The following is a 25,983-nucleotide window of genomic DNA, read 5'->3' on the forward strand; positions in this document are numbered from 1 at the left end:
CACAACATAAACTTTATGACTGAAATTTAAAAAAAATAATGTTTTTTCCACAGGGCAGTCACTGCTGGATATGTTTGAGATACAGAAAAAGGAAATACAGAAAAGAGCCTTTGAAGAAAAAGCCATGATACAACAAAGCCATGAAGCACAGATTGAAGTAAGCTGTGTGGAGCACAACAATAAAGTTATAGATCCTTATCACAACAATTACATACTGTCTATTAGATTCTTCACCAGGCACACTGCAAAAATAGTGCAAACAATGTAAGGGGCAGGAGCGTCAGACAAAAACAGGTACAGCTGTACAACTTAAATCATGGGTAAATGCACAGCACATACTGGTGTCCGTTTATGAAGCAGTGAAAAAATTCACTGATTCATTCTCTGGCATTCTCAGAGGAGATCGGTTTCCTCTGGATGCCAGTTTATGAAGCTTTGTAGATCGCTTATCTTTTGGAGCAATGAAGTGATCTACAAACACTTTAAACAGTGGAGGACGGCCCCTGATACTGGAATCTCGTGAGACTTTACAAGATTATAGTAACAGAAATTCACTGAAACACCAAGGTGCCTGTTTATTAAGCGGTGATAAATTATTAGAGTAACACATAATAAACATCTTTTTCCTTAAGGACCCAGCTGATTAATGGTAGGGAGCCTTTTCTAGTACTCTGTTCTCACTGGCGCTGTACTTCATCTGATTCTGACTGTGACCTCCCTTTGTCAAGCCATGCTTGAGTGGTCAAAGTCTCCTTAAAGAGATCTAACCGCTGTCAAGGTTGATCCCACTTCTTAATAGAATGCAGGGACAAGATGGCTCTAGCAATACATTTGAGGTGTGACAGTTTGCTAGAAGTCGACTTTCTCATTTCTCAGACATGTCTCATGCTAGTTCATATGCATGGCACTTTGGGTAAAGTTCTGGACTGTGGAACCCTTGTGTAAAAAGTGTTTGATTAACATAGCCTTCAAGGGACAGCATCTGTTTTTTCACCAGCTCTTGATAACATCATCAAAAATGCTACTGGTGGCAATAACACCTATATTCATCAGTGGAAGAAATTAAGGAAAAGACTGCAAAGTCTGTTAAGACCATACTTAACTGTTAAGAAGTATCCTTTTTGTTTCTCCACTCCTTCACCTTACATGCAAAGACGTGCAAGGTGCTAAAAGTCTGCCTTATCCTCAGAGAAGCCTTCCTCTGCAAGAAGGTGCACCGCCACTTTTCAGAGTGATGGGACATTTGTTTACCTTTGCGGAACGCTTGTGCAGATTGCATTTCGGACACTTGGAGGTGGTATATGCCAGTTTTCTTCCCTGGCCCTTCCTCTGTGCCTCGCTTACAACAAGAATCCGTGTCACTGCACAGATTAGCAGATCTTCATCAATCCATCTTGGTTCATCTGGATCAAGGTGCCATTGCCTTAGTTCTGTGGCATAATTGTTTCAGGAGTTTTACTCCAACCTGTTCACCATTTCCAAGCCCAGAGGGGACATTTGCCCCATTCTGGTTCTGAGCTCTAAATGTCTTCTTTTGATTCCAAAGATCATAAATGGAATCTCGCAAATCTGTTATTGACTCCTTTCTAGGGAGACTTTATGGCTACTGTGAACATCAACGAATTATACTTACATGTTCCCATCTTTCCAGTGCATTAGCAATTCCTATACTTTGCTGTGTGACCCTTTCACTACTAGTTCTTGTCTCCGCCCTTTTGCTTTTCATCTCTAGCTTGGGTATTCACAAGGTTCTGGGCCCAGTATTCTCTCTGATGCATTCTCATGGCATGCCCATTGTGGGATATTTAGACAACCTCCTGTTGAGGGAACAGTTAGTGATGGTTCTGTTGGACAACGTGACATTGACTGTCCAAATGTTGTAAAAAATAGTACAATTCAATTTTGTCTCTGTCTATTTTGTCTGATCTTGCTGGGGATGAGTCCTGAGCACCCTGTTGGTGCAGGGAATTTAGTAATTAGAGAAGTCTTATCTCCTGATCAGCATCTTGGAATTTTGGGCATTTTGGCTGTCTCAACTTTTGACTCTGAAAGTGGAGCTGGTCAAACAGCAGTGATGTGCGTCAACAATCAGAGAAGAACCAGAAGTCTGGCCGTGGCAAGATGGGTAGATCAGAGCCTGTCTTGGAGATGTTCCAGAATTGTCAGCCATATAGATTTAAAGGACAATTGGCAGGCATATTACCTTAGATGGCAACTCTTCATCCTAGGGAGAAGTGGTCCTTACACCTACATTCCTTGGATCTGTTTCACAAGTGGTAGATGGTGGATGTGGGCCTCCTGGCCTCTGGACAGGTCTCCAGGTACAGGGATCTTCCTGCTGAAGCAGAGGATTTTCCGGTGGCTCCATGGGATCTGTACACCTTGATCTGTGCCATTCCTCTCCTAAAACAACTTCTGCATCTATGTTGAAGGATTAAGAGGGAGGGCATCCCAGTGATTTTCATTGTTGTGGACTGGCCCAGGCAGATGTGGTATGCCCGCCTGTCAAGATTCCTGGCAGACGCTCTGTAGACCTTACTGCTTAATTAGGATGTTCTGTCCCAAAGATTGATTTGCCATACTTCCTCATAGTCACTGGATTTACCAGACTGGCTGTTGAATTTCAAGTTCTGAAAGGCAGGACATTTCTGAGTATGTGTTTCATAGGATGCCAAAAACTAGGAAGTCTATTTCCTGCAGTATCATTGGATATGGAAAGCATACTTCACTTCATTTGAGTGTTGGGGCTTCCATCCTAGGAGCTTCTTCATAGGGTCAGTTCTCTCCTTCCTGCAGCTGGGTCTGGAATAGGTCTAGACCATTGTCTGGCTCAAAGCACTATCAACGGTCAGGTTTCTGCCCTTTCTGTTCTGTTTCAAATGCCTCTCACGGTTTGCTTCATACTATTGTACAGGGAGTCTCTCATGAAGCTCCCCCCATAATTCCATGAAATATGAATCTGGCCTGTCTCTACAATTCAGAAACCCCTTTCAGAACTCATTTGGGACATTCTTCTTTCTAATTTTACCCACAAGGTGATGTTTCATTTAGCCTTATCCTGCAAGGAACCCTTTTTGGTTCTACAGAGGGACAAGATGGTGTTGATGCCTTCTCATTCCACCATCTCTTTGTAGCTCAATCAGACCATCATCCAACTGTAAAAGTGCACACACCTAGTGCATTACAGAACGTTTAATGTATAAAACAATTGTTTTATACAATAAACCTTCGGTCATGTACTAGGCATGTGCGCCCTCCTGTGTACTATTTTACAGTTGTCTACCAGATTCCCTAATCTGAGGAGGGTTAAATCGACGAAGCATACCTGAACAATGTTATTCCATTGCTTTTGATGATCTACTGCACAAGTAGACCCTGAGGCAGAACTCTAAGTGATGAAAGTATTTCTATGTTTTGTGCACACCATCATCCAAGCTTGTGGTCCCAAGGATCAGGTTTCCTCCTTCCTGTTGAGATGCACTCTACTAGATCTGTGAATGCTTCTTAGCCCTTGTACACACGGTCGGAGAATCCGTCGGAATGTGTCCTATCGGACCGTGTCGTCGGATAATCCGACTGTGTGTGGTATGCATCGGACTGATTCCGTCGGAATATCCGTCGGACCCAATTTTCCAACATGTTGGAAATATTTCCCGACCAACTGGTTCGATCGGACATACTCCGATCATGTGTAGAGAATTTTGATCGGACCAAGTGCCACGCATGCTCAGATCAAATTCCTACATCAAAGCTATTGGCTACTAGCCTGAATGTAGTCCCATCGTAACGAAATTACGTCATCACGTTCTGAAAGATCTGATTTTTTTCGCCAACTTTGTCCGACCGTGTGTATGCAACAGTTTCGGACAAGATCCGACGGACAAGATCCGACGGACAAAATCCGACGGGCAAAATCCGACGGATTTGGTTGTGGAAATCTCCAACCGTGTGTACAGGGGCTTAGGCTTTTTGACATCACACATCTATTTCCCAGATTTGCAAGGCTGCCACCTTGTCTTTTGTTCACACATTCTCAAGTTCTAAATCAAACAAATGCAAAACCTCCTGCACTTGAGAGTTGACCCTAGAGGTGGCAGTTGCCTAGATTCCATTTTGTCTTTAATGGACATGCTGCACCTTGCTTCTCTCTTACAACTGGGGAAGTCAGGGTACACTGACACCATAAAACAAAACAGAGGGTGCACCAGCCTAGTGCATTATCCTCAAATCATATATATTATTAAAAAATGGAAAGTAATATACTCACAAGCCAACAGGTGCATGAAAGATTTTCATAATACAACAACATTGAGTCCACGATACATCATAAATCGTAGCTGGACATTAAGAATCCAACAGGCTATTCTCTAAGCTCTACCAGGTGGACATTTCAGACTCATCTGGTGTCAGTTTCATATGTAAGATACTTTAGGCAGATATTTGATGAGTAAGGCGTTCCTAGCTAACTGTTGTTTTCTTTGGTCTTCAAAAGTGCTAATTTTAAAGGCTTATATACAAGTTATTTCTATAAAAAGTGTATGGGGACCTGCCCCAGGGGACATGTATCAATAAAAAAAAAAGTTTTTAAAACAGCCATTTTTTCAGGAGCAGTGATTTTAATAATGCTTAACCACTTCCCGACCGGCGCACGCCGATGTACGTCCGCAGAATGGCACGGGTAGGCAAATGGGCGTACCTGTACGTCCCTTTAAATTTGCCGCCCTGCCATCGTGAGCTTGTCATCAACTTGTCCCAAATTGTCTACTGTAATTTTTACAAATTTGACACTTTTTTGGGTGAATGTGTAGGGTTACAATGTACGCCAATACCCATTCACATGGGCCGGGATTCGGGGGTCCCCTTGTTAAAGGGGGCTTCCAGATTCCGATAAGCCCCCCGCCCACAGACCCCCACAACCCTTGCCCTGTGGTTCTTTGGGGGGGACCCCAAAGCACCATCCCCATATTAAGGGCATGTGGCCTGGTACGGCTTAGGCCTATATGTATTCTTCTACATATTTTTTGGCAAAAAATCGCAATAAGCGCCTATTGATTGGTTTGTGCAAATGTTATAGTGCCTACAAATAGGCAATAGATTTATGACATTTTTATTATTATTATTTTTTTTACTAGTAAGGTCGGCGATCTGCGATTTTTATCATGACTGTGACATTTCAGCAGAGAGATTGGACACTTTTGACACTATTTTGGGACCAGTGACACTTATACAGGGTTCAGTGCTATAAATATGCACTGTATAAATGGCAGGGAAGGTGTTAACACTAGGGGTTATCAAGTGGTTAAATGTGTTACCTAGGGAGGGATTCTAATTGTGGGGGAGGAGATTGACTAGGGTAGGAGACCGATTGGTGTTTCTATATACTTTTTTTTTTTAACATAAAGTTTATTTAATTTTGACAAACAGACAGCATAGCAATCACGGTACAGATAGATTCAAACATAGTCACATGACCGTTTTACATGTATTCATGAAAGCAAAGTGGTGCTACATTTAGCACACATTGGGATTACAGTTGATATCAGCATAGACCTAAAATGGCAGTGCAAGACCTGGGGGAGGGCCTGGCAGGGCCTACCCACCTGTCAGCATCATTAGTCTGCTACCAATTAGAGGGAGAACAAGAACGTCCTTTAGGATATCCATCGTTAAGTAAGCAAGAGGTAGACGGGATTGCCCAACTTCATTCCATAGTCAGATCTCGTGCCTTTACCCAGGGGGCCTGTATTTTGTCAAATTTATTCGGGCAGTTTCTTCCTAGGTAGGTCAGTCTATAGAGAGGTAGGGCGGCATTTATTAGTGACATCCAGAGTTGCTTAGTGGGGGGTTGGGTTTGGTTCCATTGTAAAAGAATTGCTTTCCTAGCATAGAAAGACGCATAGAAGACAAAGAGCTTTTTCTTTTGGGGGGCTTCAAGAGAATCGCAGATACCTAATAGAAGGGGAATGGGGCTGTAAGGGACCTTAATCTCCCCTATGTAATTAATGTCATCCAGTATTGCCTTCCAGAATTCCTCTATTTTGGGACAGGACCAGACGACATGGAAAAAATCTGCGCCATCCTGACCACATCTGGGGCACACTGCTGATCGACCAGGATATATTCTTGCCAAGCGCCCTGGGGAGTATTGGGTACGGTGTAAAAATCTCAGTTGCGTGTATCTATCTCTGGCAGATATCATTAGTGGCAAGTACTGCTGGATCCCCTCCTCCCAATCATCATCAGCCAGGTCTGGAATATCCTTCTGCCACTCTGCGTATAGCTGAGATACTTTTGAAGTGTCCAGCATTACCAGGTGTTTCTATATACTAAGAACACACAATCTGTCTCCTCACCCCTGACAGGATCTGGATCTGTGTAATTACACACACAGATCCACGTTATTTTTCTGTCACCAGCAATCGCGGGTGCCGGCGAACAGCCCGGCCACCGAGCGTGTGCATTGGCTCCTGAGGGGCACGCACCCCCTATACCGCCAGGAAGCCAAGGACATCTTATGACGCCCGCCTAGGATGGGAGATCCTACCTGCGGCCGTCATATGACTATGGGCGGGTAGGGAAGTGGTTAAAGGAATATTTCATTTTTGTTTCACTTTAAGCATTAATAAAATCACTGCTCCTGAAAAAACTGCAGTTTTTAAAGCATTGATACATTTCCCCTGGGGCAGGACCCGAGTCCCCGTACACTTTGTATGGCAATAACTTGCATGTAAGCCTTTAAAATGAGCACTTTGGATTTTTCATGTTCGTGTCCCATAGATTTTAATGGTGTTCGCTTGTTCATATGAATTTTTTTGCCTGTTCGCATGTTCTGCTGCAAACCGGGGGGGGTGTTCGGCTCATCCCTACTCTCCAGTAGTTCCTATCTTTTTAGATGCTTTAGTCTGATTCAAGTTATAACATTAATATTGTTCTTGTAGGAAGTCTGGAAGAAATACAGAGAAGCTACTCAAGAAACAAAGATGTTTAGTGTGTTGAAAATGGTAATAAAATGTTTCCACTGTGCATAAATGTTAATTGTTATCAACAGTACCAACTTTCCTGTGCAGACCTACATCACTGCTGTCTCATAGAGGCAATACTTCATCAGCATTTTAGTGTGCTGTCTTGTATCACTATCTCTTTTGTGTGTTGATATACAAATTTTAATATTCTCCATTCAGTTGTTTTCTAATGGTTTCGTTTTAATTTAGATTTGTTTCATTTCTGGTATTTTACCATTTACACTGTTAATTTATACAGCAGGATTTGATTTGGTGTTTACCTTTTGCGTGTATTTTTGCTCAAAAAAATATGAGCATAAGATTTTTTTTATTTTTTTTTAGCAATAATAAAGTCAGTTGATACAAATCTTTCTTTCAATTCCTGAAATGCGAGTTTCTCCTAAAGCTGAACTCCAAGCAAACAGCTAAGCATCCCGTTGAAATAAGTTGAAAGTTCTAAAGATTTACAGAGAGCTAGCAAGCCAGGACACCAAGGTTGTGCCCTGACTTTTCTCTGTTGTGGTTAGACAATACAGCTAGGTCATCTTCCTGCCCCTAGCCAGTGACTGGACAGGAAAGGAGCAGCAGGAGGCAGGTGAGTTTGTTCCTCACTTGCTTACTATGTTCTCTTCTCCTTTCAAGATGCTCCTTGTATGCACATGAAAATTGCAGTATAGCTGACTGGCTCCTAGTACAGGCGATCCCTGGATTACAAACAAGATAGGGTCTATAGGTTTGTTCTTAAATGGTTGTAAACCTTTGTGTATTTTCACCTTAATACATCCTATGCATTACGGTGAAAAAACACCCGGCAGTGACCGGCCCCCCAGCCCCCCCGTTTTACTTACCTGAACCCTGGAACTTGACCCGGCAGGGACGCGTTCTTCCTCTGCCAGGGGTTCAGGGGTTCTCGGCTCTTGATTGGATAGATTGATAGCAGAGCAGCCATTGTCTCCTGCTGCTGTCAATCAAATCCTATGACGTGGGCATCGGGGCGGGGCTGAGTCCGGCATTCGTGTCTATGGATGTAAATGCTGGACTCGGGAGTGCGTCCGCAAAGTAACCCCCTTGGGAGAGCGCTTCTCCTAGGGGTTTATCTGATGCGGGGAGGAGCCACAAGAGCCAACGGGGGACCCCAGAAGGGAATGTTCGGGCCACTCTGTGCAAAACGAGCTGCACAGTGGAGGTAAGAATTATATGTTTTTATTTAAAAAACAAAAAAAAAACCCTTACAATCACTTTAAGTTAAATCTGTTTGTAAGTCAGAACAGGTAAATGTTTTAAGTATAACTCCAGCCAAAAAAACAATTTTTAAGCTTTTTGGATAGCATAGGGAAGGGTTAACACCCATGTAATATTTTGCTGTCTCTGCCTCTGTTCAGAAGATTTCACCTTACTTTCTGTCCCAATGACAATTGGATTTTGAACATTTTGGGTTGTTGTGGAAACAAGCCTTGGTGATAAAGCTTCAGTGGAGGTACCCTTTTCCCATAATAAACCTTACAGGAGTGAATTTCCCTTCCTAGGGGTAGATTTCCTCTCACTTCCTGTTGTCTCCCTCCGTTTGTAAGTAAGAGTCGTTTGTAAGTCAGATGCATACCTCCCAACTTTTTTAGATGGGAATGAGGGACACCTATCAGTAAAAGTATGCAGGCTAGTTGCATTTCAAGATCCATTTCATTATTAAATTAAATGAAATGCATGAACTGATGTTTTCACATCTGCCTGGAGTTTAGGTGATATGTAATCTGAAGTTTATATATTTTTAGCACCTACAGAAAGAGATTAATGACAAAGCTGAAGCCATACTGGCAATCAAAATGGAGTTAAAGCAAGCCCATGAAGAGATTGAGAAATTGGTGAGTGTTAACCAACCTCCTCTAAAGATGCATAAAAGTGTGTTTGTGATGCCCCATACACACTATCAATTTTTCTGCTGAGTTTTTCCTTCAGATTTACCAAAACCATATAATATGAGGTCAAACCTTAGGAGTTTCAATTTGTATGCAATCAGGCAGGCCCTTGCACTACATAGTTTTGGTAAACCTGAAGGAAAAACTTAGCAGAAAAACTGATAGTGTGTATGGGGCTTGAGAGTATGTGGTTACCAGCAGTCTGAAAGTGATGGAGCATTGGTGTTCTAACACCCTATTGATAAAATGGGATTTTTTTTTACATTGATGTCCTCCCTGCCTTTGTATTTGTTGGTGTCAATAAGTATATAGCTTTAGTGTCTTAGCAAGCCCATTGGCAAGACAGAGGCAGTAAAGACTTCAATGCAAAATGTAAGACCGTGTACCCACTTTAGCAATAGGATGTGACAAAAAGCAAGCCTGATGCCCCAAACTGGTTAACCAACTAAAAAACGCTTTTTGTTCCATTCTTACTTTTACCATATGTATTGTACTATACAAGTTAATGAAACCAATACTTATAAATAAAAAATCTGTGCACCAGGGGTTTTTGTATCATCTAGCTCAAGGCTATAGTGGCAGCTGAGAAAACTCCACAATCCCAATGGGGAAACAACATATAAATAAAAACAGTGCTTACTAAAGATTTTTACTTAAATTAAACCAATACAATCGAGTTCTTTAAATTAACTTCAATGCAATTAACCTGCTTGAATAAAATAAAATAAACTTCTGAAAACCACTTTACAAATTCCAATATCCTCCAGATAAGCCAGAACAAACAAGGCAATGTCTAAAGTAGAGTCAAAATAACAGTGCCACAGATATGTGTGCCCTATTGGACAGCTGCTACTCTAATTATTGCAAATGACAATAAACAATATAATATGGTAAAAGTAGTGCTGGTCCACACACCAATCTCCAATATCAACAGTATAATGTGCAAAGTACACAAATAATAACAATTGTTTGTGCAATTACAGTAAATAAACTATATGGAAGAATATCAATAAAGTGCTAGTGCTGCAATTAGTGCAAATCATATAGTCATGAAAACATCTACTACTAAAGTGCTTATATGACAATTCATTTAAGGTTTCCAAACTGGAAAGTATATATAAAAAATGTAAAAAAACTAAAGAAATGTTCAAAAATCAAACTTGTGATGTGAAATCAAGCTTTTCTGTGTCCAAATTCACCAGTGCTCCAACAATGTCCGAATCTTTCACAATTCTTACTAAAATGGACTCACTGGATGGATATGCTGGTAAAATTATAACCAGCAAAAAAGCCAAAATATCTCCCAACGATCACCGAATTCAACTCCCTCTCCTCACAGGTTTATGGTCAGGCTTCCTTCTCACAGAACACCATATTCAAATGGTAAAAAGCAAAGAAAGGGAAGGACGCTCCCATAGCGTAAAACTGTATCACAGGCTTTCATTAAAAATATGTGTTCCACTCACATTTAAAAAGTGCTCACCTGGCATTAGGGAAGAACACGCTCAGCTATACTGGCCATTCACCTTCGAAACTAACACAGACCGAGAGTGTGAATTGGTATACGCAATGCCATCAGTGTCCTCGCCCTGCCCTACGTACGTTTTGTCATGGGACATCTTCAAGGACCAGATTTCACAACGCAAGTTTGATTTTTGAACATTTCTTTTGTTTTTTTTTGTTTTTTTATATATACTTTCCAGTTTGGAAACCTTGAATTGATTGTCATATAAGCACTTTAGTAGTAGATGTTCACATGATTGTAGGATTTGCACTAATTGCAGCACTAGCACTTTATTGTTATTCTTGCATATAGTTTATTTAACCACTTCAGCCCCGGGCCAATTAACAGCCTAAGGAGGTCTTTTTACAATTTCGCACTGCACTGCTTTAACTGGTAATTGCGCGGTCATGCAATGTTGTACCCAAACAAAATTTGCGTCCTTTTCTTCCCACAAATAGAGCTTTCTTTTGATGGTATTTAATTGCCTCTGTGATTTTTATTTTTTGCGATATAAATGGAAAAAGACCGAAAATTTTGAGAAAAAATGATATTTTCTACTTTTTGTTATGAGAAAAATCGAATAAACTCAATTTTAGTCATACATTTAGGGCAAAATTTATTCAGCCACATGTCTTTAGTAAAAAAAATGTCAATAAGCGTATATTTATTGGTTTGCGCAAAAGTTATAGCGTCTACAAACGAGAGTAAATTTTCTGGAATTTACACAGCTTTTAATTTACGACTGCCTATCTCATTTCTTGAGGTGCTAAAATGGCAGGGCAGTACAAACCCCCCCCAAATGACCCCATTTTGGAAAGTAGACACCCCAAGGAAGTTGTGGAGAGGCATGTTGAGCCCATTGAATATTTTTTTTTTGTCCCAAGTGATTGAATAATGACACAAAAAAAAAAAAAAAGTTTACAAAAAGTCGTCACTAAATGATATATTGCTCACACATGCCACAGGTATATGTGGAATTGCACCCCAAAATATATTCTGCTGCTTCTCCTGAGTACGGGGATACCACATATGTGGGACTTTTTGGGAGTCTAGCCGCGTATGGCACCCCGAAAACCAATCGCTGCCTTCAGGATTTCTAAGGGTGCAAATTTTTGATTTCACTCCTCACTACCTATCACAGTTTCGAAGGCCATAAAATGCCAAAATAACACAAAACCCCCCCAAATGACCCCATTTTGGAAAGTAGACACCCCAAGAAAGTTGTGGAGAGGCATGTTGAGCCCATTGAATATTTTTTTTTGGTCCCAAGTGATTGAATAATGACACAAAAAAAAAAAAAGTTTACAAAAAGTTGTCACTAAATGATATATTGCTCACACATGCCATAGTTATATGTGGAATTGCACCCCAAAATATATTCTGCTGCTTCTCCTGAGTACGAGGATAGCACATATGTGGGACTTTTTGGGAGTCTAGCTGCGTACGGCACCCCGAAAACCAATCACTGCCTTCAGGGTTTCTAAGGCCGCGTACACACGGGCGGATTGTCTGCCCAACTAAGTTCGTCAGACAATCCGACAGACAGTCCGTTCAACTTTTGAATGAACGGACTTGACCACACACGATGAACAGACAGTCCGCTGAAAGCTTGCGCGATGACGTGTACAGCACGTACGACGGGACTAGAAAAATGACGTCCAATACACTGCAATGCAACCTTCGGCCGTGTAAATCCTTTCTGAGCATGCGCCATACTTAGTCTGTCCAACTTGCCTACACACGAGCGGACTGTCCACTGAAACCAAGTTTGGATGGACAAAACCAAGTTTGGACGGACAAAATTATGGAAATTCCGAAAGACTAAGTCCGTCAGACTGTCCGCTGAAAAAGTCCGCTGAAGCCCACACACGAGCGGATTGTCCGCTGAAACATGGTTCAGCGGACTAAGTTGGGCAGACAATCCGCCCGTGTGTACGCGGCCTAAGGGTGCAAATTTTTGATTTCACTCCTCACTACCTATCACAGTTTCGAAGGCCATAAAATGCCAAAATAGCACAAAACCCCCCCAAATGACCCCATTTTGGAAAGTAGACACCCCAAGCTATTTACTGAGAGGCATGTTGAGTCCATGAAATATTTTATATTTTGCCACAAGTTGCAGGAATTTTACAATTTTTTTTTTTTTGCACAAAGTTGTCACTAAATGATATATTGCTCACACATGCTATAGGCATAAGTCAAATTACACCCCAAAATAAATTCTGCTGCTTCTCCCGAGTACGGGGATACCACATGTGGGGGACTTTTTGGGAGCCTAGCCACGTACGGGACCCTGAAAACCAAGCACTGCCTTCCGGATTTAAATATAAAATGCTACCAAAAAAACTGTTAGCGATTGCAGGGATCAGGCCTGACTCTGCGATCGCTGCAGTTATGTGTTTAGTGTTTTGTAAGTGACAGTGATCGATCGATACTGCACTTGGGTGGGCTGGGCAGAGGGGAAAAACGCAGGTGCCAGCAGGTATCTGGGCTGATCCCGCTAACAATGCGTTTTTTTGGAACCCTAAACTGCTGGGGATGCTAGTATAGATCTGATCAGATCAGATATTGATCTGTTCAGATTCTATACCACTACGGGAGGTTTATGCTTTGCGTGTGGGTGTTAGTGGTACTGGCACTAACCTAGCGCTGCCTGGGGCGACGCAGACCCTGACCCTAAAACCTAATTGATATCACCCGCCGGGTGATCAGGGGGTTAAACCTTTATTGGGTAATAAATGGTGGGTGCCCTGATGCTATAAAAAGCAAACTAACCAGAGTCACCCGTAACACTTATACGGTGATCACTGGTGAAAGGGTTAACTAAGGGGCAATCAGGGGGTTCAAATTTTTATTAGGTAGTATATGGGGGTCCCTGGCGCTATATAAAAACCTGACGGGGAACCTAAATAACTAACTGGCTAACCAGCGTCACCAGTGACACTTATATTGTGATCGCTGGTGAAAGGGTTAACTAGGGGCAATCAGGGGGTTAAAACCATTATTGGGTAGTATATGGGGGTACCTAGCGCTATAAAAACCTGGCGGTGAACCTAAAAAAATAACTAGCTACCTAGCGACACTAGTGACACTAATGCAGCAATCAGAAAAATGATCACTTAGTGACACTGGCAAAAGGGGGTGAAAGGGTTAACTAGGGGCAATCAGGGGGTTAAAACCATTATTGGGTAGTATATCGGGGTACCTAGCGCTATAAAAACCTGGCGGTGAACCTAAAAAAATAACTAGCTACCTAGCGACACTAGCGACACTAATGCAGCGATCAGAAAAATGATCGCTTAGTGACAATGGCAAAAGGGGGTGAAAGGGTTAACTAGGGGCAATCAGGGGGTTAAAACCATTATTGAGTAGTATATCGGGGTACCTATCGCTATAAAAACATGGCGGTGAACCTAAAAAAATAACTAGCTACCTAGCGACACTAGCGACACTAATGCAGTGATCAGAAAAATGATCGCTTAGTGACACTGGCAGTCTGACACACCGCAACTACGATCTCGGTAAAGAGTCTCTGACAGAGACTCTTTACCATGTTATCAGCCTAGTCCAATCATGGCTGATCACAGTGTAAATAGGAAGAGCTGGTGATCGGCTTTTCCTCACTCGCATCTGTCAGACGCGAGTAGAGGAGAGCCGATCGGCTGCTCCTCTGACAGGGGGGGTATGTGCTGATTGATTATCAGCACAGCCCCCCCGAGGATGCCCTCACTCTACCACCAGGGACGCCACCAGACCACCAGGGATGCCCAGCACCAGGTATGCCCCCCTAGACCACCAGGGATGCCAGTCAGTGCCCACAATAGATGCACACTGGATCCACAATGGGCATCACTGATTTCCATGCATTATTGTTTGGCACTGATTGGCATCCATCCCTATACATTACTGTACACTACAATGCCCATCCGTGCCGCCTATCAGTGCCCATCTGTGCCGCCTATCAGTGCCCATCTGTGCCGCCTATCAGTGCCCATCTATGCTGCCTATCAGTGCCCATCCATGCCACCTATCAGTGCCCATCCATGCCCAACTGTGCCGCCTATCCATGCCCATCCATGTTACCTATCCATGCCACCCATCCATGCCAATCCGTGCCACCTATCAGTGCCTATTTGTGCCACCTATCAGTGTCTATCTGTGTTGCATATCAGTGCCATCTATCAGTGCCGCTTCATTGATGCCACATCATTGGTGCCCATCAGTGCTGCCTTATCAGTCCCAGTCACTGCGGCCCCATCAGTGAAGGAGAAAACGTACTTATTTACAAAGTTTTGTAACTGACAAAATGTTTTTTTCAAAATTTTTGGCCTTTTTTTATTTATTTAGCAGAAAATAAAAATCCCAGAGGTGATCAAATACCACCAAAAGAAAGCTCTATTTGTGGGAACAAAATTATAAGAATTTAGCTTGGGTACGATGTAGCATGACCGCGCAAATGTCATTCAAAGTGCGACAGAGCTGAAAGCTCAAAATTCATCTGGGCAGGAAGGTGTATAAGTGCCTGGTATTGAAGTGGTTAAGGTGAGCCAGCGATCGTTTTTTTTTTTTTCTCCACTGTCAGCGTGAGGAGGAAAAAAAAACGATCACCGAGCTTTTGTTTTGATCATGTGATCAGCTGTCATTGGCTGACAGCTGATCACATGGTAAGGGGCCGGGATCAGTGATCACCTGAGTCTCCGTGACTTGTTGATCAACGCACGCTCAGCGCGCCCTGTAGGGAGCGTGTAGGGAGCATGCACAGGGGAGGCCATCATATGACGGCCTCCCAGGAATTCAAATCCACGCTGTGGCCATCATTCGGCCATAGCGCGGATGTCAAGTGGTTAAATTAATGGAAGATCTGATGTCAGGGGCATTGGCTGCAGAGTGATCCGAAGTTGCAAGTACCACTATAAAATCAGTGTGAGGGAGTAGAAGTAGAAGTACAATCCAGATTGTCATTCAGTCCTCCTGTGGAAACCGACCTCCATCTGACATCAGTCCTTGGGTATGCGCAGGAACGTTACAAGTAGGTGCTCCTCATGCTTAAGGATTGATGTCAGATGAAGTTTAGTTTCCACAACACTAAATGACAGTCAAACTTTCTGGATACCTAAAAAAAATAAAAAATAAAAAGCAGGAAAAGTGTCAAATCCAGCTAATATGTGATGCACAAGTCTCATAAAGTAAACAAAAAAACTTTTACTTCTATTACTGTTAGGCCCCTTTCACACATGCGGACATTATGTCCGTATTTAATCCATCCGTTTGCGGATGAAATACGGACATACATGCATTCCTATGGGATAGCGGGTGTATGCAGATGAACAGACACCCGCATTCGTCTGCCTCCGCAATTGTCCGATTCTGCAGACGGAGGAAAATCCTATTTTTCTATCCGTCTGCAGAGCAGATCGGATGAATACGGACAGACGGTCCGTGCTCATCCGATCCCCCATAGAGGAGAGCGGAGAGCTGACAGGGCGGTCCCTGCACAGTGTGCAGGGACTGCCCTGTTATCCGCCGGCTCAGTGGGGGCAACGGAGCGATCCCAGCTGAGCAAGCGGATCATCGCGGGGCGGATCATTACTGATCCATCCCGTGTGAAAGGAGCCTTAAAGAGGAGTTTCCCGTAAAAAATAAAAAAATAAAAAATTAAAAGTCCGCAGATACAAATACTGCAGCTGCTTACTTTTAATAATCAGACCCCTGTCCCAGGGTCCAGCGATGCGGGGTAACTAAGTCCCGCTTATCCCCCCTCCTCTTAGTGGCGCCGGCATTGCAACTATATTCACCCGGCTTCACAGCCGGGCACCCACTGCGCATGCGCGAGCAGCGCCACGCTCCGTGATTGGCAGCACAGTCATCTGGGACCTGTCACGTGTCCCAGATGACTGACAGGAGGGAGGGGGCGGAGCTGAGCCCTTCCTGTGCCGAGGGGAAGTGACGTCAGGAGCCCAGACACTGAAGGAGGCAGACTACGAGGGACCCCCTAGCAACAAGCATTTAGAGGTGAATTAATTTTTTTTTTTTCCAAATGTTTTTTTTTTTTATAGGAATTTTAAGCATTTTTTTTTTTGGTGTGTGGAACACCACTTTAAGTCCAACACAGGTTGGTCTTGAGGGACTGGTGTCTTTTTTCAACCTTTACCAACTATGTAACTATCAATGTATGTAGGTAACTGATCCAAATCCTCCCTCCCATGTTCCCCTTCTCAGACACTGCAGCTTACAGTGTTCAGCAACAGAGCTGTCAACCGTAAAAGTGGTGGGCAGGATTTGGTGTAGCCTGGTGCTGACTGACAACCTACAGGCTTGTGAATCTGCAGTGACAATGCTGCTATCTACCCCTGGAACATTTTCTCATCTTACTGTAGTGCAAGCAAGCACAGCCTACATGAGAGTGGCAGCTCTGCTTTGAATTCAGGAGCAGTGAGGCATTTTTGTCACAACATCACAGGAATCTGTATTAGGTCAACTTTTGTAGACCTTTAGACAACTTTAATAGAAACTATCTGCGGATATAATTTGTGCATATTTCTTTTTAATGGGAGGTCATAGTCCACTTTTAATTATCATTATTAACCAGGGGTCGCAAACTGGCGCCAGTCCCATCATGCCTCTGCCTGTGGGGGTCATGTTTGTAACTGTCAGCCTTGCAATGCTTCATGGGACTTGTAGTTCTACAACAGCTGGAGGGCAGCCAGTTTGAGACCCCTGTTATAAACCAATGCTAAAATACAGCCCAATTTTTTAATATATTTCTATATACAACCTATTCAGTGTGCAGTATTTTGTGTGTTTTTTTTATTTAAATATGTGCTTTCTTTTAAGAAAAATCAAATTCACAAAATTGAGAAAGATTTTGACCAAAATGTCAGCAAAGTGGAGTCAAGATACAAGAACAGAATTCAGGCTCTTATGAATGAGAATTCAGATTTAAAGCGGAGGTCCACCCTAAAATGGACCTCCGCTCATCGGAATCCCCCCCCCCTCCGGCGCCACAATCGGCACCTTTCAGGGGGGAGGGGGGTGCAGTTACCTGGATAATCCAGGTAACTGCACCCACTTCCGGGCTAGCTCTCTGCGGAAAGGGGCGTACGTTACGCCCCTTTCCGCAAGCGCCCGCCCCCTTCAGCAAGTGCCCCGCTGCCTGCTGGGAAACACACAGCTCCCAGAGGCAGCGGGGACCGTCCGGATTGCGCCGCGCGGCTCGCGCATGCGCAGTAGGGAACCGGGAAATGAAGCCGAAAGGCTCCATTTCCTGATTCCCATACCCAAGATGGCGGCGGCAGGACCCGATAGACGAGCGAGCGATCGGCTTCGGGTGCCGACATCGCGGGCGCGCTGGACAGGTAAGTGTCACTATTTAAAAGTCAGCAGCTGCAGTATTTGTAGCTGCTGGCTTTTAATAAAAAAAAAAAAAAAACGCGGAGTCCCGGTGGACTCCCGCTTTAAGGTAAAAGAATCATACTATTTTATGGTTTTATTAAATCTGTAGTAACACCAAATTTCCAATAGGTGTCATGGCAGACTGTTGAAAACTGTTATACAGCTGTTCATAGAGCAAGTGAAACAGGCTTAAAGCAGTATTAGGGTGAATTCACACTATATGCGGTGACAGGCGTTTACCACATGGTAAAACGTCTGACACCGCAGGGACACACATTGTCCCATTCACAGAGCAACGAGGGCTAGACATGCTGCATTTTATCGCAGCGCACCATGCACAAAAATGTAGCGCGCTGCACTACTGTACATTGCTGTGCGTTTTGTACACTTCAAATAAAGTTTGTACAAAAACAAAAGAGAGCCGTGTGATGAGTTAATTTCATCCCCACATTTCCTGTATGACAGCCGGTGTTCTGCCATATAGTGTCTGGCCATTGGATACTGTCCGCCCCGTACTGCACAGGCGCAGTGCTTGCACAGTACGGAGCAGAAGGAGATTCGGAAAATCTCTGAAGATGAACGGCGCCTGTGCCGTGAGTCGAGGTACTGGCCCCACCATCCAAGTGGACATAGGGATGTGGAAAGATTAATTCCTCGATGAATCAATAAATTTTTTTTATTGATCAAAATTCTTTTGATCGGTACTCGCCTCTCCGCCGGCTTCCGGGTCTTCAGGGAGTTCCGTCGGAGATGCGGTGACATCACGGACGTAGACGTCACTGGACTCCTCCCCCCTTCCCCAAGTGTGTCTGCTAACGAACGGAAGGGGGGAGTAGCCTGGTGACATTAAAGTTCTGATTGAACGTAACGCGTATGGGGGAGGAGCTACGTATGATGTCACCCGCTGCTGCCCTACGGAACTAACACGATTGTCGGCTTTACATGCTGTGTTTTTATCATCTTTATGTGAGTAGTTTGTGTTTGAACACAAAAATTAAATCTTATATTTAAGCGGTGAGCATTTAGATCTTTTCTTTCTTTCTAAAAGTTTATGGTCTGTGTTAACCCTTTGATAACCGCCTGCATAGCCACCTGTTTGCACAGGGGTCCATGCCATAAGGTGAGAGTGATTAGTTAGACCGGAGGTGAAGGGATTGTCACGCTACTGTGGAAAAAAAAAAGACTTACGTCAGTGTTACAGTTTGAATTTAAAGCTTATTTGTGTGAACTGTGAAGTTCAGTCATGGAGTGTGTACCACATTTACCACTGACCAATGCAGAGTTGCAATTCAAGGAGATCAGCTAAAAGTAGTTGGATCTGTATGTGCTTTATAATTAATCGAAATTAGGCGATTAATCGCTAAAAAAAAAAAAACATTAATAGAACACGAAAATTTTAATCAGTAACAGCCCTAATATATATATATCAAACTGCAAATTATACTATGATGAATCAAAAAGACAGTGGAGATCCTTCCTTAAAGGAGAACTATACTAAGTGCTAAAAAGGTTTCTTCTGCAATAACAAAACACTTACCTGCCTGCTCTCACTCTTTTTCTTTCTTTGTTTCATTGCGCGAAAGATGTTAAACAGAGATTTTCCATGTTGCAGATGTGTTGAAAATGCAGGTATATATAGCACTGACTCCCGAAGGAGCTGCTGGTTTGATTGGGCTTACCGTTACCTTCTCCTCCTTGATCTGTGTCTAGGGGTTCCCGTGGTAGATGGCCCAGTAAACTCAGAGACTGACCACAGATCCGCATAAAGGGATTTTTATTTGCAAAACGTAGACAACGAACAGTCTCTCAAAAATAGGATCAGAGGGTTAGGAAGGAAGTTCAGGTACTCTTAGTGTCAAAGTCAATAATGAAAGACTTGCTTACTTTGACTAAATCCAGAGAATAGCCATTCACAACTGGATGTTCACTCAAGTTGGATAGTCCCTCTCTCACAAGGCCTAGCAGCCAACAAGGTGCTTTACTCAGGAACAAGACGTTGTTGTAGAACATACAGGAATACATCTCTGCCACAGATGGTTTTGTAGACTTCAGGAAAATAGCACTTATGTAACACTCGTGTGATACCTGGATCTTTCAGCCAGCTTGGCGATACCCACGAGACAGAATTCACTTAGGTACTCCAGCCCTTCCAAGCTCTTGCTAAGAAGCCAACCCGTACCTGACCTTCTTCTGAAGAGTCCTTCCCTGGATAGCTATGAAGTTACTGGGCCTCTCCAACTACCGGAGATGGCACCGGACCATCTCGGAATCCTTCTTTAGTTTTCTTGCCTTGGGCTAGCCAGCCCCGAGACAACAAGTTGGGTGGATCCGCACCCCAGGCGATAGCCTTCCTGGGGGCTGGTCAGGAGGACCAGGACCATGGAGTCAGAACATACTTCTGGATCGGATCCCCGAACCACGTGACATCCGCATCTTAAGTACCCTCTTCCAGTAAGCACAGCAAGAGTGACACTCCCACTGGGCCGGATCAGAGAGAGAGTAAATTTAAAGCACCCAACTAGACTGTGGTTCTATGCCTGCCAGAAGAGACAGTGCCCCTTGTGGCCAGGCTGAACATCCTATAGTCCAGTCAGACTGATGCTGAGGTCCAAATTTAGAACAATTGTACCTTAACCAAACTGCAGTTCAGGTGTAACCTTCACTTTCAAAAAGCATAGTGCGTGCTCTTCAGGAGCCGGCGCTACGTATATTTTGTATTTTTTTCAATAAATCTATTTTAATGCATCAATATGCTACATTTTTATTTCTTTTTTCAAACAATTTCAGCTCAATAGGCCAAAGAATAAAGAAAACTGTACCACTCAGATGCCTCCAGTGAGTGATGTTTCCACCACACTGGTCGCATTGCTGCCTGGTGCTGGTCGGTATAGATACGGGCTAATCAAGCTCTCTATAGGCTACAAGAAAATGGCACTCAGAACTAGCACACTGTAAACTTGTTAGTACAACGAAATGTAAATGGCTTCAGCTTTCATTCCCTATTTATAGAGGAAAGCCCACATGGGCAAAATGCATTAGAGGATCCCTTTATGTGTGGAGAATGAGAGCTGAAGCCATTTACATTCATTTTGTTTTACTAAGAAGTTAACAGTGTGCTTGTGCAGACGGGGCCAATTTGTAACTCTGAGTGTAAGCACATAGATGTGAAGGAGACATGTGGGAATAACAAGCTGGATTTCCTTTTGAAATGTAATTCATACTTTGCATTGAACTCTATTTTACATGACTGCAGGAAAATGGGGAATGGGCCTTATCATTTGTTAAAAGATGTGCTAGTGTAATGCCAAACCTTCTGTATTCGGCCAGAAAGTAATACAATATCTCAGGACAGTGTACTGTAGCATAATAGATGTTGATAACAGAACGGCGTGCCGGCTGGCAGCGATGAGTCATTGTGCGCAAAAGTGTTGATAAGAAGTGCTGTGTAGCTTTGAATATCCTTTTTTTGAACGTGAGAAAACTATAGCTATTTTCATTGTTACATTGAATGTTACTTTTTTTTTTTTTTTAAACAGGAGAAAACTCATAGTTAAAAATGAGCAGCTCTACAGCGAAAGAAACCGAGATCGTCCTGGAACCTAGCCGAGTGAGGTTGCCTGAAAACCATCCAGAGATATCTCATATCAAATGCTGGCACAGAAACTGCTACTGTCATTCCCATGGAAGTATAATATTTTTTCAGGGCAGATATGTAGTGCTGTCTATTTATGTAAAATATGTATTTAGATTTACAAAAAAGATATATATAATGATTAAATCTTAGCAAGAAATTGGCTATTTCCTAGTTTTTAATTTAAAGCATAACCAAATCACAAATTAAATTGTGATATATTTTAGTTTACCAGCAGATGTGGTGGCTTCATTATTTTCCTTTCTTTTTTCATCTGGTGATCCCGCCAGTAGCATAATTCCTGCCCTAATATGATAACATTCACTCTCCCTTCTGTATCAGGAGAACAGAAACAATATCACTGAGAACTGCAGAACCACACCCCTCTATGTTATAGACAAATGGGGGGGATCTGTACTTGTATCTTGTTTCTGTGATTTTGTGATCCCCGAAAATGGTCCAGGACACAGCACTGGGGCAGAAGACTAATTCTGCGTACACACGACCGGACTTTCCATCAGAAAAGTTCAGACGGAATAATTTCATTGGATATTCCGATCATGTGTGCGCTTCATCTGACTTTTTTCTTCAAAAATTCTGCGGACCTAGAAATAAAACATGTTTTAAATTAAATCTTTCAGACAGAATCAATTCCTATTGGCAAAACCGTTTGTCTGTATGCTGTTCCGACGGACCAAATACGACGCAAGGGCAGCTGTTGGCTACTCGCTATTGAACTTCCTTTCCTAGTCCTGTCGTACGTCATCGCACTTGAAACGAACGGACTTTACTGTGATCGTGTGTAGGCAAATCCGTTGGGTCAGAACTCCGTCAGAAAGACCGTCAGAGTTTATTCTGTTGGAAAGTCCAGTCGTGTGTACGCGGCATAAGATGTTGGACTGTCCTGGCAAATCTGGGGCAGTTGGCAAGTAAGCTGTTACTGCACTTAATAAACTGTCAGATTTTAATTGTAGCTGTAGCTCTATGAGGGTTTCTTGTTAAAATGCAGCATGAGTTTGTAAATGACCAATCACTGGAACCATTCACTATCACTCTTTACATGGCAAATACTTCAGGAAATAATATGTAATGTATTACATTTTCACACACAGGTAGCAGCAGGGTCGTTTTTAAGGCAGGGCAAAAGGGGCAGCTGCCCTGGGCCCTGTCATTGTTGTGGGGCCCAAAGCAGCTGCTTCATACTTGCCAACTATCCTAGTTTAAATTCCCTCGCCCCCTGAGGTTTTAGTTCTGTGCTGTGTCCCAGATGACTCACCTGGAGACCCTGTGTTTACATGTAAATTACCGGCATTCATATGTAAATAGAGACGGCCGGTGGCATTGATATGTATATCATGCCCCCTTGAGGTCATATCCACAGTAATCTCTAGCAACCAATCAACAAGCAGAAATCACGTGGTGTAACCTCTAGCAACTAACCAGTGAGCTGTAACGTGTTCTGTAACCTCTAGCAACCAGTCAGTGAGCAGTAATGATACACTGAAACCTCTGGCAACCAATCGCAATAGCTGCCTGATCTGATTCAGTAAACTGATTTCGAGTCTAGCTGCTATTTATTGTATGTCTCAGAGCAGGTGGAGAGCGAAACTGCATGGGGAGGGGGCCCCCAAGAAAAGTTTTGCCCATGTGTCCAATCAATATTAAAGATGGCCCTGGGTAGCAGTTATATGTAACAGCTGTCTTCATATTAAATGCTAGTCAAACATATTTGCCACTGTTATTCAAACACTATTATACAGCCGGTAATTGACCATTTATTCAAATATGGGTGACACTGTAACTCTCTGCTCGGTGCACTATAAATGAACTTCCCAACACTTATGAGGCCCCCTCTGAGTGCAATCCCCATCTCCTAAAATGCCTAAATACTTGTAGGGATGACATCACTGTGAAGGGATTCATAATGCTGACACTCCCATTCTCAGCCTGATTTCTAGTGTGGAAAAGATTATGGGGATTATTTACGAAAGGCAAATCCACTTTGCACTGCTAGTGCACTTGGAAGTGCAGTTGCTCTAAATCTAAGGGGTAGATCTGAAATGAGGGGAAGCTCTGCTGATTTTATCATCCAATCATGTGCAAGCTAAAATGCTGTTTTTTATTTTCCTTGCATTTCCCCCTCAGATCTACAGCGACTTTACTTCCAAATGCACTTCCAAATGCACTTTCAAGTGCACTTGCAGTGCAAAGTAGATTTTCCTTTAGTAAATAACCCCCTATGGAAAATTATCATAAAGGTAGATTTCAGATAATTGCCCTACACAGAATTTTCAGAATTTAGTTTTAGATCGAGTCGGGAAGGGTTGCAATCCCTGGAAGGTCATTATTTTTTTTGCTGTCTTCATCCTATTGGGGAAATATCCCTTTACTCCCTGCCCCAGAGACGCAAGAGGAAGTTAGAGAAAACCTTCCAGAATGAGGGCTAATTCCTATATTATTCCCCCAGAACAGGTTTCAGAAGATTTCCCCTAATCGCCCTTGTTCTTGGGACAACACCAACATTTTAGATTTACCCTGACATTCTGTCTTTGAGGTCTACACATTGCAAAAGCTATAAACATAATGGTCTGGGCTGTTTTAACCATCAATCACGTACTTCTTTTTTTTTCTCTATATGTTATATATTTTTTTCTATAATTGCATAGAACATCTTTTTAATAAATGTTTGTGCAGGGTAAAGTGGAAGTGTTGACTAATGTAACCAATGGATGAACTTGTTTTTTATAGAGGGTGTATGTGCTGGATATTATCTCTGGTATATACTGCATAGGTTTGTGGACAGGGGCATACGTACAGGGGTTGCAAGGATCATGAGTGCATGCTCCAGGGGGCCCATGCAGCCCTGCTTTACACCTAGATGGGGCGGAGGGAGCAATCCCTTCATGCAGCCACTGAATGTCCTCTACTCCTCCTCTCCCTCCTGCAGTCATTCAGCGGCTGTAGAAAGGAAATGGAGGGCATCGATTGCTCTGCAAGCTGCCCCCGCCACCTCTGTATCTCTGTTCTGCTGCCCTGACCCCCCCTGTATGCTCACTGCCCCCTCCCCCTTGCTGTGCTGCTGGGTTTCCCCCTCCCACCGGTTGCCACGAGTGATACTGTCAGGATGGAGAGCAGGGGAAGGAGGCTGTAAACATGTCATTAACTGGACCCTCCATGTCTTAAAGAATAGTCAGTGATTTTTTTTTCATTCATAGCTGAGGCATAGTAGACTGTTTAATATGCTTCAGTTTAAGAATGAATACAAAGCTCTGTACAGAGCTATTCCTGTTCATTCTGTGCTGTTGAGGCTGAGGACACCTTAATCTCCTTTCTCTGTCTCAAAGGTTTGACCCCTGATATTTCACAGAAGGGGGGCCTACATTTCTTTAAAAAAAAAAATAGATTGTAATAAATAAATAAAATACAATGGTAAAACAATAAATAAACACAAAAAGAAAAGAAACTACTGACACCAGTAGTGGAACTACCAGGGTCGCAAAGGTCGCACTTGCGACTGGGCCCTGGTGTTCCTCTGGCTAACCTTTAGATTCCGATCCAATTACATAATTGTGAATTCTGGTGAATTTTTGGTTGGGTATTAGGCTCTACAATGAGTGGCCAAGATCTCTGGTGGTATGCTGGGTGTGTCCCAGGCTCTGGGATTGCTTGTGTATTGTTTCTAGCCCCAATACTGACCAGAAAATATGGGCTCTGACCATGCTGCTTTATTGTTCTGGGTTGGAGTAATGCATATTTCTTTGTTCTTAGGTTCCAGCTAAAGAGGTCCTACTTTAGCTTCTCATACCTCCTATCTACCTATCTTTGGCCATTTTCATTGGCCCGGCCAAGATGATGTCACGCCTGTGCATGCATGTATGCAGCTCAGTGTACTGGACTTATGGGCAGGTAATAGAATGATAATGCAGGAGAGACATAGTTTGTCTTTTGCATTAAAATCTTGCCTGTTTGCCATTTTTTTTTTTACTCACATAAAGTTCCACTTTAACTAAATTCACTCTCACCAATAATTCCCCTATTTCTATAAACATCCCTAAACTATTCTGTAGCAACAAACAATCTGTCTGTCTACACAGGAGATATAAAGCTTTTTATTGACAGCTTGTGCCTTATTCCTGTAATATATATCAAAGTAAACAGTGTATAGGGTTTGCATATTCAACATTTTCACATTGGTCAAGTATAATTTCTGTATAAAATAATACATTTGTATTTGTATGTGTATGAATTAAAACAGACTTATAAAAATATAAGGTTTGTTTTATGTGTATTAAATTCTGCTACTTTATGTGCTATGATATATAAATTGTAAATTTTCTCAGTTTTGCATTATTAATACACTTTTTTTACATTTAGTTTTAACTCTCCTCTGGAAGCCAGTCAAGTTCCTCCACCCCAAACTCGCTCATCCATGTCTTTATAGACCTTGCTCTGTGCACTGGTGCTCAGTCATGTTGGAACAGGAAGGGGCCATCCCAAAACTGCTCCCAAAAAGTTGGGAGCATGAACCTGTCCATAATGCCT

The 25,983-nt window shown here is 42.8% G+C and overlaps 1 protein-coding gene and 1 long non-coding RNA gene across 2 annotated transcripts in view; both read left to right on the forward strand.

The window, feature by feature from the left end:
* Window positions 1-18,003, forward strand: part of FLACC1 (flagellum associated containing coiled-coil domains 1) — an 85,991-nt gene extending 67,988 nt beyond the window's left edge. Inside the window, exons 13-17 of the mRNA XM_077450162.1 lie at window positions 54-157; window positions 6,939-7,001; window positions 8,771-8,860; window positions 17,253-17,368; window positions 17,940-18,003. Coding sequence (XP_077306288.1) covers window positions 54-157; window positions 6,939-7,001; window positions 8,771-8,860; window positions 17,253-17,368; window positions 17,940-18,003 — 437 coding nt within the window. The remainder of the gene's footprint in view (window positions 1-53; window positions 158-6,938; window positions 7,002-8,770; window positions 8,861-17,252; window positions 17,369-17,939) is intronic.
* A 2,470-nt stretch (window positions 18,004-20,473) lies between these two features.
* LOC143924348 (uncharacterized) lies at window positions 20,474-25,712 on the forward strand. Its single transcript, XR_013261855.1, has 2 exons — window positions 20,474-22,370; window positions 23,909-25,712. It is a non-coding gene; the product is annotated as an uncharacterized LOC143924348 (long non-coding RNA).
* Window positions 25,713-25,983: the final 271 nt, after the last annotated feature.

Source organism: Lithobates pipiens, unplaced genomic scaffold (assembly GCF_037356315.1).
Source record: "Lithobates pipiens isolate NorthernLeopardFrog02 unplaced genomic scaffold, aLitPip1_a1.2 Scaffold_22, whole genome shotgun sequence".
Classification (NCBI taxonomy): Eukaryota; Metazoa; Chordata; class Amphibia; order Anura; family Ranidae; genus Lithobates; species Lithobates pipiens.